Source organism: Dendroctonus ponderosae, unplaced genomic scaffold (genome assembly GCF_020466585.1).
Source record: "Dendroctonus ponderosae isolate FM_Combo_2020 unplaced genomic scaffold, Dpon_F_20191213v2 Dpon_F_20191213_7, whole genome shotgun sequence".
NCBI lineage: Eukaryota > Metazoa > Arthropoda > Insecta > Coleoptera > Curculionidae > Dendroctonus > Dendroctonus ponderosae.
In genome coordinates this window covers 4917868-4928994 of record NW_026018916.1, presented here as the reverse complement: position 1 = coordinate 4928994, position 11127 = coordinate 4917868, and the positions used below count along the sequence as shown (strand labels likewise).

The 11127-nt window shown below is 39.1% G+C and overlaps 2 protein-coding genes across 6 annotated transcripts in view; one reads left to right on the top strand and one right to left on the bottom strand.

Moving 5' to 3' along the window:
* Positions 1-11127, bottom strand: part of LOC109539721 (formin-2) — a 20249-nt gene that overhangs the window by 3040 nt on the left and 6082 nt on the right. For 4 of the 5 annotated variants that reach the window (XM_048668575.1, XM_048668574.1, XM_019907664.2 and 1 more), the window contains exons 2-13: positions 10735-10994; positions 10463-10676; positions 10225-10408; positions 9912-10088; positions 4803-4978; positions 4608-4749; positions 4433-4551; positions 3628-4342; positions 3512-3538; positions 2647-2816; positions 2386-2589; positions 2173-2316 (exon numbers count right to left, since the gene is read on the bottom strand). In XM_048668575.1, the coding sequence (XP_048524532.1) occupies positions 2173-2316; positions 2386-2589; positions 2647-2816; positions 3512-3538; positions 3628-4342; positions 4433-4551; positions 4608-4749; positions 4803-4978; positions 9912-10088; positions 10225-10408; positions 10463-10676; positions 10735-10958 (2496 nt within the window). In that variant the 5' untranslated portion in view covers positions 10959-10994. The remainder of the gene's footprint in view (positions 1-2172; positions 2317-2385; positions 2590-2646; positions 2817-3511; positions 3539-3627; positions 4343-4432; positions 4552-4607; positions 4750-4802; positions 4979-9911; positions 10089-10224; positions 10409-10462; positions 10677-10734; positions 10995-11127) is intronic. The other variant, XM_048668577.1, reaches the window with a different exon arrangement.
* The window catches only part of LOC109539776 (PE-PGRS family protein PE_PGRS16), a 24964-nt gene continuing 23026 nt past the window's right edge, over positions 9190-11127 (top strand). Inside the window, exons 1-2 of the mRNA XM_048668578.1 lie at positions 9190-9624; positions 9718-9825. The gene's annotated coding sequence lies outside the window, so the exon portion shown is untranslated. The remainder of the gene's footprint in view (positions 9625-9717; positions 9826-11127) is intronic.

Sequence of the window (11127 nt, the reverse complement as noted above, 5' to 3'; positions counted from 1 at the left end):
CCGTAGTCCAAGAGGGGTCTGCAGATCGCTTTGTATATTTTTGTCGCGGTATTGGTACTAATTCCTTTGTCTTTGTATGTTAGTGATCGAAAGTGTTTTGGTCTTTTTATCGTTTCTGTTCTGGTGTTTCGTGTGTGTTTAGTGAATTTGAGTTTGTGGTCGATTGTGATTCCAAGGTACCTTACGTCGTTTTTCGGTTGTGTCGTTTGGCCGTCTGCAGTTATTGTAGGGGAGTCAGCGTTGAGTCTGTGGTTCGTGAGCAGAAGTTGGTTTTTGTTGCGTTTGGCGTTAGTCTCCATTTATAAAACCATGTCATTGTGTTGTTTGTCAGTGTTTGGAGTCTTTCAGTCGCTTTTTCAGTAGTTTTGTCGTGTACAATAAGTGCCGTGTCGTCAGCGTATTGTAATATGTATGCCGTTCTGTCGATTTGATTTTTGTCTGGCAAGTTGTAATTGTATATGTCATGGCATACTGTAGAGAAAGGGTGAAAGGGGGGATCCTTGAGGGAGCCCTTATTCAGTGGAAAAAGAAAAGGAGAGTGTGTTGTCAATTCGTACTCGTAGTTGTCTGTTTTCTAATAAGTTCTTTATGGTGTGTAGTGGATATGGTGGTGTGTGGAGTTTGTATAGTTTGCATAGCAAGCCCCTATGCCAGACACTATCAAAAGCCTTGTTGATGTCCATGAGTAGACATTCCGACTTTCCGTCAGTTAGGTGAGTTTGTATGTTGTTGGTCAAAATAAATAGCAGATGAATAGTCGAGTGATATTGTTTGAAGCCAAATTGGTACGTTGGTATATGTTTTCGTATGTGTTGTTTGTTGTTTGTTATGAGTAATGTAATAGGTCTGTAGTTTTCCATTTGTGTACCGTCTCGTCCATTTTTAGATATAGGAATTATTATACCACGTTTCCATGTTTTCGGAATTTTGTTATTTCTGATGCAGTTGTTGATTTCAGTAAGGATGAGTTTGTGGGTTTCTTTTGGTTAAGCTTTTCAGGAGTTTTGCCTTTATTTTGTCTTTTCCCGGTGCTGTGTCTGTGATATGTGATAGGGCTTCATCGTACTCTGTGTCTGTGATTAGTTTGTCAGTATAGTTTGGTGAGTTGTTAAAGTAGTTCAAGTACCAGTCATTGATCATGTTCCAGTTGTCATTGTCGAAGTTACGATTTGTCGATATGCTGAAGGCCTTTTGATAGTGTCCGGCGAATGCGTCAGCCTTCTCTTTGTTTGTGTAACGTTCTGTTCTGTTTTCGTCAATTGTGTCAGTAGTGTTAGTTTTTTTGTATTGCGCTAGTTTCTTAATTTTTCGCCAGTATGTTTTGCCTTTGTTTTTTTGTATTTCCTTACATGTTTCTAGCCATTTGTCTTGTCGGTATTGTCCAATCAAAATTTTAATGCTTTTGTTCAGTTGGTTCAGTGTCTTTTTTAAGTCGTTATTTTGAGTGTATGTATATAGCCTGTACAGGTCTCTCTTATGCTTTATGAGTCTCAGTATGAATTTGGGTTGGATGTGTTGGTAGAAAACATTTTTTATTTCCGGGCAAAATTTTCCTATGGCTAAAGAAAGTTGTTCTTGTATGGTTTCTATTGAAATGGGCTGTGCTTGCGATTGAATGTAGTCGTGTATATGTTGTTTCACTTTGTCTATGTCAGTCTTTGCTAGGGTTTAACTTTTTCTCTATAGGAGGTGTACTGAAGGTAGGTTGCGTATGTTGTAAGTCTATGTTAAACGTAATAGCCAGGTGGTCGGATCCAAGTTCGTTGGTTAAGTTTATCTTGTTGATGGTGTTTGTTAAGTTTCTTGTGTTCAGTAGAACGTCCGGTGTTGAATCTGGATTTTCGGGCATCAGAAAAGTTGGTGGGGTGTGCTGTTTTATAAAGTCCGAATTTTGTAAAAATCTTTGAAGCTGTTTTGTTTTGTTTTTATTTATAGAATATTTATAGAGGCTTGCTTTGGTCAGTATGTTTTGTTCTAAGTTGGAGTGTGGGTGTATGTATGTCAGAAATATGTGTATCAGGTCATTTAGGTAGGGTATCGTAAAATGTATGCAGTCGTTCAAAGAGTGGTTGAGGGAAGGAGGATTTGCTCTTCCAAGTTTAAGTTTTGGTTTTAGGATCATCAAATATTAGACGACTAAAGCACAATTTCATCAAACCCATGGAAAATTACCTGGAAAGTCAAACAAGCGATTCGTTCGGCAAAGTTAGCAATTTGCGACAGATCGTGCAAGAATTGTTCGGGCTTATCCAGAGGAACATCCGGCCTGGTTTTCAAATGTTCGTTGATTAGGGCCAGTTCTTCGCTTGAGGCCCTCTAAAGTGGAAATATTGGGCAAATTAACTTTATTTGAGCAGCTTTATTTGAATTATTTGGCTCACATACCACCTCATAGATTTGCTGCAAAGCCTCCAAACAAACCACTGAGGTGTCGAAAGTGTAAATGGCGTTTTCGATTTCGTTAAAGTCCTGACGGAGACTGTGAGCCAGAATCCCTACACTTTGTGATCGTTTGCTATCCAACAGTTTCACTACCTCGACTTTCGGTTTCTGCTCCTGCTTCTTAATCGTCGGAGTTCTATTAACTACCTTCAAAAAATTACTCTTCAATATCAATGAATTCTTCGCATCAATAAAACCTCCTACTTGTCGGGAAAACAGTTTCATAAAATCTTCAGGAAGGGTTTCAATGGGTAGTTCGTCAATTTCGTCCCACAATGCCGAACTGTTCTCCAGTTTCTCGGTCTTCACCAGAATCCTGGTCCAGTAAAGTGGTTTCATCGGCACTGGCGGATTAATCGGTGCCTTCTTCGTGGCTACAATACAGAACACAAGAATATTCACCTCAAGCCACACCATCAAACCTTCAGTCATTAGTAGGGGTGCTTCAGCCTGCGAGCTTTTACTGCTGGGATTAGTAAATCGATACAAATTCACAAAGTGTTAGGAAACCACCACTAAATTTACACCGGTTTCAAATGAAGTTCACCACTGTTAAATTTGAGTTTTTTATACAGAGGACCTTGCTGGCGGTGTGTGGGCAATTTTCTTTTCTGGTGAAAGTAATTAAATAAAATACGTTTCTTCATCAAACTAAAGTTGCGCAGTTGCATAAAATAGTAAACTTTCAGCCTTTTTGCGTGAATTGAAATTAAATAATCAGAAAACTCCATGAAATGAAACAAACTCGAAATTTATCTGACAATGGACGATTCCATCGTTTTCATCAGTAGAAAAAGCCACAAGTTTCCTAATTGACCCCACAGTCAAACTACAATGCAAACTTCATTTGCAACATCCTGTATGCCATATTAATTGGTTTTTGAGTGTTTAGGTTTAAAAACCGTGACGATTAATAAAAGTAGAAATCATCGGCAAGCACCGACAGCATTTGAGGCCCTCCTCAAATTAATCCCAACCATCTCAAATATTCTCCTCAAATACTGCCGCTACGTCGCGAGATCATTGCAAGCCAATACCACCACAAAGCAGAGATTATCCATCAGCTTACCTAATTGGAAAGGAGCTATTTGGGGCCCTAAAGATAAAACGTGTCTTTAATACTCAACGTCCAGTTCACTTCAAGAGTCTTTTCCAGAAAGAAAACTTGAAGCTTTCTGCACTAACCTGCGCGTAACGGGTCAAACCCTCCGGCTGGTGGCACTGGCATTGATAAAGGCCCGCCCGGCGGAGGAGGCGGGGCCTTCGGGCCTCCTGCTGAGGCAGGCATTGGCGGAGGAGGCGGCATGCCCGGACAGGGCGGAGGTGCCGGTATCCTTGGGCCTGGAGGCGGCGGCGGTGGAGGTATTCCTGAGAACGGTGGAGGAGGCGGTGCAGGAATTCCTGAGAATGGAGGAGGAGGCGGTGGAGGAATTCCGGATAATGGGGGAGGAGGCGGTGGAGGAGGTGCTGGGACACCGCCAGGCAGCGGCGGAGGAGGAGGAGGCGGTAAATTGGGGGCCGCATTTCCAGCTGAAGATGGGGGCAGAGGCGGAGAAACGGGTATAACTAGGGAGGTTTGTAGAGCAGGCACTTCAGGGCTTGAAATCGACGACTCTAGTGAAGAACTCGTCTGGGACGACATCGCTTCCAGCTGCTGGAAATCCGTTTGAGTGCCAGCATCTATGAAACATTTCGTCTCTTGTGTGGCTAAAACCCCGAATTCCCTTGTAGCTGAGGCAGCTTGAGCGGTTGCATCTACAGTGGATCGCTCAGTATTAATCGCCACTTCTACAGTTCCAACTTTGAGGTTGCTGCCATTTAAGTGACTAGCCGGGTGACGTTCTTCCGTTGGGGATTCAAAGTCCTTCACAGCTGATGAGGTTAAATTTTGGATTTCAATCTACAACAATCAGCCCCAGTTTTATAGCAGGCAGTGGAGGTAGTCCAAACCACATAGTGACAAATAGGCAGTTCTACAAATAGACAGTACCAACGTTTTATATTTCTCCACTTCTTGGCGCAGACTCTTGATTTCCTCTTCCAAAGACAAAATTTCCACATCGCGTGCCGAGCTCCGCATTTCCTGGGGTCTGACCGCAATATCATTGCCTGTTTCAATTCCAGCTTCATTAACTCCCCTAATGCTAAGCTGGGAAAACTGATACCTGGATGTTCTGGAATATCATTCGGAGAGGAAGGGACTTCGCATGGCGAAGCTGGCGGCCAATAGATCGCGCTCAATCTACCGGGTGTTTGAGGTTGAGAATGAGGCACTTCCGCATGGCTCCAGTAATAAATGCAGTCGGGCTGGATGAATCGAAATTTCCCAAAAAACCTTTTAAAATCCCACTAAAACCTACCCGGAAAATTGTCGTTGGCGGCACTCCAGGATCGGGCAGCTGCCTCAGCACTCCAGCAGCTAATAAATGAGTGCAAAACTGTGAGGCAAGCAATTTCAGCTCAGCTACACCAAGTTGAGACTTTGCGGGGCTGTCGGAACTTAGCTCTGATAAGTACCAGTTTACCAGCATGTATCCTGTAAAAAATCAAGAGTTATGGAATTTATTCAATGGGTATATAGCGGGTGTTTTGTTCAAACCGAGCCATAGATGATTGCTTTATTTTTCTTTAATATGTCGTTTTAAATACGATTCGCATATCTCTGACAGCGTCTTCTTCAAAGTGCATAGAAAATGTTAACGGATTCTAATTTTTCGCCCCTTAAAACTCGATGCGAGATTTCGTTCAGGTTTTTGGCTTACAAACAAGACAATTTAATTTTTATAATTTTCAATTTTAACTTTGACGCCTTGGATTTTGAAAACCGTCCACTTTTACATTAGATAAATTAAATTAAATCGTCATGTTTTCACCCCAGGAATCTGTGATAGGATTGTGAACAGACATTTTACAGACACCCTGTATAATTGGAAAATTTTCGGTTTGACCTAAACGACCGAAACATTGACCAGGCTCATTTTGTAGATTCGATGACAAAATCGACATATTTGATTTATTTTATGGCACTTTTTGGATTATCTAAAGAATGCTTGAAACTGGTGGGTTTTTCGGGCTTTTAGTCCATCGTCAAAAAATATCTTCGTCACGTTTCGCAAGCACGAGTGGCTTGCATCTTCAGATAGATAATTTAACAAAAATTATTTATGATCGTTGCAAGTTTTCAACAGCTTATGTTACTAAAAGCTTGGTAAGGCAAGCTTTTAGACTGTTAAGACAGTCGAACAAAAACACGCTTGAAGAAAACTGTATCCAATTAATAATTTTGTGGAAAATCTCTGAGTTGCGTTTTTTTGTAAAACAGGGAAAAACGCTCAACAGTAAATGGAGAATCAATAGTAAAGTTAGGAACAGTCAACTTCACAAAAAAGTCTATTTCCTATTAACAGAAGAGTTCAGTTTTCGCAGCAGTTGGGCAGTAAAAAATGTTGAGTTTTTCAGCTCCCACCGACAGGTTTTTAGTAAACGATCTATGAAGATGCCAGATACTCGTGCTGACAAAACGTCAGGAAAAAAATGTTTTTATTAGTCTCTCAAACTGAAAAACTAAATAGTTTGACGCAATAACCACAAAAGTGTGATATTTTTAACGACTTAAATGTATTCAAAGTGTCTCTTAATTTTTGCGTTTGCTGGATATTAGAAAACAAACAAGGAAATAAAATCATGATTGCCAAAAGGTATAAAACTGTCGATTTTAGATGATAGAAAGATTGTCTGGAATGTTCACGGAAGTCAAACAACTGGAACAGACTCAGAGACTGTTGGATCGCGTCTCAAGAATCGTGAGTGTTAAATTATCTATAAAATTAAACCAACGACAAGATATTTTCTTTTTTTAAAGTTTGTTATGTTTTAAAATAGATTGATTTCATTTTCTGAAACTGGAAGCTGATTATTTGCCGCTACGATCAAACAAAAAACGTCAAAGAACCGCTAAGAAAAGGTAAATAAATAAATCCCAGAAGTAACAAAAAAAAATCCGTTAGCACCATTTATGAAGCAAAATAAAGGCTATTGAAGGTTTGAAGATGCTCAGCGCGATTTTACCTTCTCTGGATCCTTTTGGTCAAACATTTAGGGACTACTATCCACTTTATCCCGGGCCCAAAAGACCAATGAAATCGTTCAACATTCTTCGCAAACTCATGAAAATTGTCCTCAAAGTTACAAATATTAATGCAGACTAAACCGAGCAGACGCTTTAGTTTCAGATCTTTTTGGGCACAGTAATATTAAGAGCTTTTTCCCCCTAATTAATTGCTTACCACGAAGAAAAGTGTAAAATCCCAACTAAAACCGTGAACGGAAAAACTCACCACACCGTGCACCAGTCAGAACCTCTTGATTGAAACCAAGTAGAAAAACTGAAACAGCCTTGATACGTGATTCATATCGTCATAATTGCGATTTTAACTATTAATTGCAACCGTAATTGGTGAGTTTTTCGTCTAAAACCAGAGCGATTGCGTAAAAAGTGAAATTTCTCTTGCATCTTGGCCAAATTACAATTTTTTCTTGCAACAGTCGTAATTAAGCAAAGTGGGGAAATTGATGTGCGTCGAATTAAAGAGCCAGATTTGCAATTAACCATTGCGTGTCGATTCTCTTTAAGATAACCCAATATAGTTGCGTGGTAGATTTTTCGAATTTATTAGCAAAAATTGAATTTATATCAAAATTTTATTGTTACTTTACCTACGTAAAACATTGTCGATATCAAAAGATTAGGTTATCGAGGATTTTCCAAGCAGTAAGCGGAAATGTATTGTCAGCAAAGGTAGAATGTAGGCAATTTATCTATTAACAGTTATTTTGCTTCTCAAAGTCGCTTAATTGCGATTTTCTGCAGAAATTCTCACCCGATTAGTTCTCATCTACGGTTAATTGCGATCTAATAAACAATTATTTCCCAAGGATTCTTAACACGGGATTCATTAGTTTTTAGGTAAAACATACCGCTATTCAGGGTGTTCGGTGGTTCGATGGCCATAGTTAAGGAGCGTATTTCTTGGTCAACTTTGACTCGAAAATACACCTTTTGCCAGGAACAATATTAGTTACTAAGTACACTCTCGCTCTTGACAGACAAATACGAATCAATTTATAATTTTTAAATTATCAATTCAAAGTCTAACATAGAAAAAACCAATTGAGTTTAATGCAAATCTGTGGTGATTTTGAGCAAGAAATGTCTAAATAGAGAAAAATACAGTTGAATGAAAGAAACAAAGCCTTGCTAAGAAAATAAAGAAGCCTTTTTGTGATTAGAAAAACGGCAATTTGTTCAATGCATCAGATAATCCGAGAATTGTTCAAATCGTTCAATCAAAATCATAAGGCTAACGTGCACAACACACACTTACGAGGGTAAAAGTTACCAAAACTGTTGCGTTTCCAAGATAAAATCGAAGAAGATTAACGAAAATCCGACAACACAAACTGACGAACTGAACAAATATCGACGTTTGTGCTTAACAATTAATTATACTTTAAAAAGTCAGGAAAGATCAACAAAAATAAAAATAGAGTGAGGAAAAAACCAATAAAAATCCCATGCAAATCGGTTCTGATGGAAACGCCTGGATGTAGCAAGAAACGTCTTCTAAATGGGGAAAATACAGTTGAATATGGAAAAACGTTCAAATTGTTCCTAGAAAGCCTAAAAAGGAAATCATAAATACGTAGTCTAGATTATTGATTGAAAACAAATTGAACCAAAGGAAAGATCAACAAAAAATAAAATCGAATGAGGAAGAATCGAATGAGAAAACAAAAAAACACCCATTCAAATTGTTGCAAATTGGTTCTGATTTTGGAAACGCGTGGACGCATTACGAAACGTCTTCTAAATGGGAAAAATACAGTTAAATATGAAAAAACGTTCATATTGTGCGTACAAAGGCTAAATAAGAAATCATAAATACGTAAAAAAAATAAGCACACTACTGAATGCAGCAGCTCAAAACACATTTAAGAAAATGTAATGATTATGGTCGTTACAGGCCAATTAATTGGCATTTTTCACTCATTTTTTGAGTTTTTCGATTATTTGTGCTCGTAACAATTTTTTGACCATATTTCCAAAAAAAAACTGATGTTACCATTCGATTCATCAGCTCAAAATACGTAAGAAACAAAATTTTAATAATGAAAATCTGCTGTTTTTAGCAGAATAAACAATTTAACAGGTTTTTTCCGTGATTGGTAAAGTCCAACTGCTTTTTGAGTTTTTATTGTCGATAAAGAGATTTTCACCTGAAGGAAAAATTCCACTAAAGGTCCGTCATAATTAAACATTTAATCTTCATAATATGTTTAGGCTTTTTTCACTCACTTCTCTTTTGAAAGCCTTCCACTTTTGCCGTTCGTAGGAAACGCATTGAACAACATTATTCCAAATATACTGAATATTATCAGCTTTAACTTAATTCAAATTTGTAATACAGAAGCCCACAATCAGATTAATAAATCAGTTGACGTCATTTATGGCATAATTATGGAACATTTCCAAAGGAAGAAACCCGCAACTTTATGCAATTGAATTGACAAATTTTCCGCATACACTGGGGAGTCACAAGTGAATATAAATATGTTGGGAGCTTATGGGTAATAATTCATATAAAAATGTTCCGATAAACTGAACTGTTTGTAATTGATCGCAATTGCCGCAATTAAAGGTAATATTAAGGTAATTTTGAAAGTACCTTTTTTAACATCAATCAAAATGCAGAAAGCTCGACTGTGCACCTGTGCTTTGATTGCAGATTTTTTGCGTTTGTAAGTCGAAAAACCGGCCATCATTATAACGATCACATGCATATAACCGCAACATCACATAAATAGCACTGTTTTTCAAATTAGTCTACTCAATTAAAGCAAGTCCGCTTCGCTTTTCATCTTGGTTCCCATTGACTAGACACACACACACACACACACTCACGAAATCGAAACCCAATGTCAACTACCTGCAAAATTATTCTCCGACTATCAGCTTGCAATAAATGAATGCGAAACATTTGTTCAAAAAATCTCAAACTGATACCAGTTTGAAAATAGACTGGCAAACACCCAGTAATGCCCCTTAATCCGTGAGGACTTTATCTAAGATTTGATCCACTTTAAACACGTTTGTTTCCAAAACAATTACTTCGCGTTCAACCGGTAAGTGAGAGTAAGAGTTTTCGTTAAATGTTGACAAAATTGACAAAACCCATCCGCGCATTGAGTAATTAACGGCCCCATTAATATTCATAGCGGATATTCACCGGATGAGCCCAATGATCATGAGTCACAACAACAAAAGAAGTCGAGGATAATGGTTCAAGGATTGTCGCAGTACCAAATGAGAACAAAGCAAAGTAGGTGAGTGTAAAGAAAAACGGAAATCACCGGACCCACATGGCAATTTCTTCTGAAACTAAAAACTGAAAAGTTTCTCAAAAACTTACCCTCAAACTTTTCATATAGTTGAAAATTCAATTTTTCTGGAACGAATTTTGGCCGCTGCAATCGCGCTTCCAGCTCGGCCCGGCTCAAAGAAGTGGCTTTCTGCAGATTGGCGCCATCGGACATCACATTCACATCCAAAGGTACCGACATGTGTCTTTTGTAAACTGGCTGGCAGCCTATTTACCGAAAAAAGCGGAAAATTTATCGAATTGCTCACCAAATGCGGGCAAGTCCTACTAAAATAACAATTATTTGCGTGCTACGCCCTCATATCGAGTTCTCAGATGATTTTTAAACACGCCATTTATTCACCTCCATTAATTTGGCTCTTATCGGCTCGGTTTGAGTCTGGAAGTTCTTCGGCGCTTGGACAGAGAGTTTGCTTAAGTTCGTCGTTCAATTCCAGAACGCCTGTTGAAAATCCACTACCATCTCCTTCCAGGCTGATCTGCGATGTCTTGCTTACGCCCAGTTTGCTCAACTTGGTCACTTTTTCCTGAAAAACTCAAAACTGTAACTTGCACCAAATTCCCCATCTTGCGAGTCACACCTGGTCAACTCGCGCTCTAAACTCATTGAGCTTGAAAATATTCAACGGCTGAAACACCTCATTAAGCGAGTGAAACTCCTCATGCCCGCCTTCTTCCAAGGAGCTGAGAAAGTCACCGGATTGTTCCAACAGGGGAGGCATATCGGGGGCTAAAGCTGCAGACTCCGGGTTTAATCCTGCAGGGCTCAGCGCCAAGGTGAAGTTGGAATCAGAGCTATGATCCCACACAACAATAAAGCAAAGCTGGAAAAAATCCAACTCCCTTTTCCTACCTGGAAACGTTTTTGAACGGGTCTTCATCCTCGCAGATTTGCGGCGTTTGCACAGCGGAAATTGCAGTTTTATCCTCCTCATCAGTGTCAGGAACCACTTTCGTCCACTCGTCTGTTTTAGCAGCCTTTTTGCCACCCAACAACCGCATCTTTTGCCGTCCAGTCGCTTTCTGGGCGCTTTTTGAAGCGCCCTTGCCTCCATCCGATGTTTGGAGGTTACCCATTTAGCGAGGACTTTTACGCTTGGATGACATAATTTTCTGCAAGTAACAATGGTGCAACAGAGAAAAAAATGTCTATAAGTTTTATATTGTTGAGGCGGATTCATTTTTTACAAACTTCTTTTTGGGTATTTCGCCTCAAAAATTTTTGTCTTTAAAAAAGACAGAATTT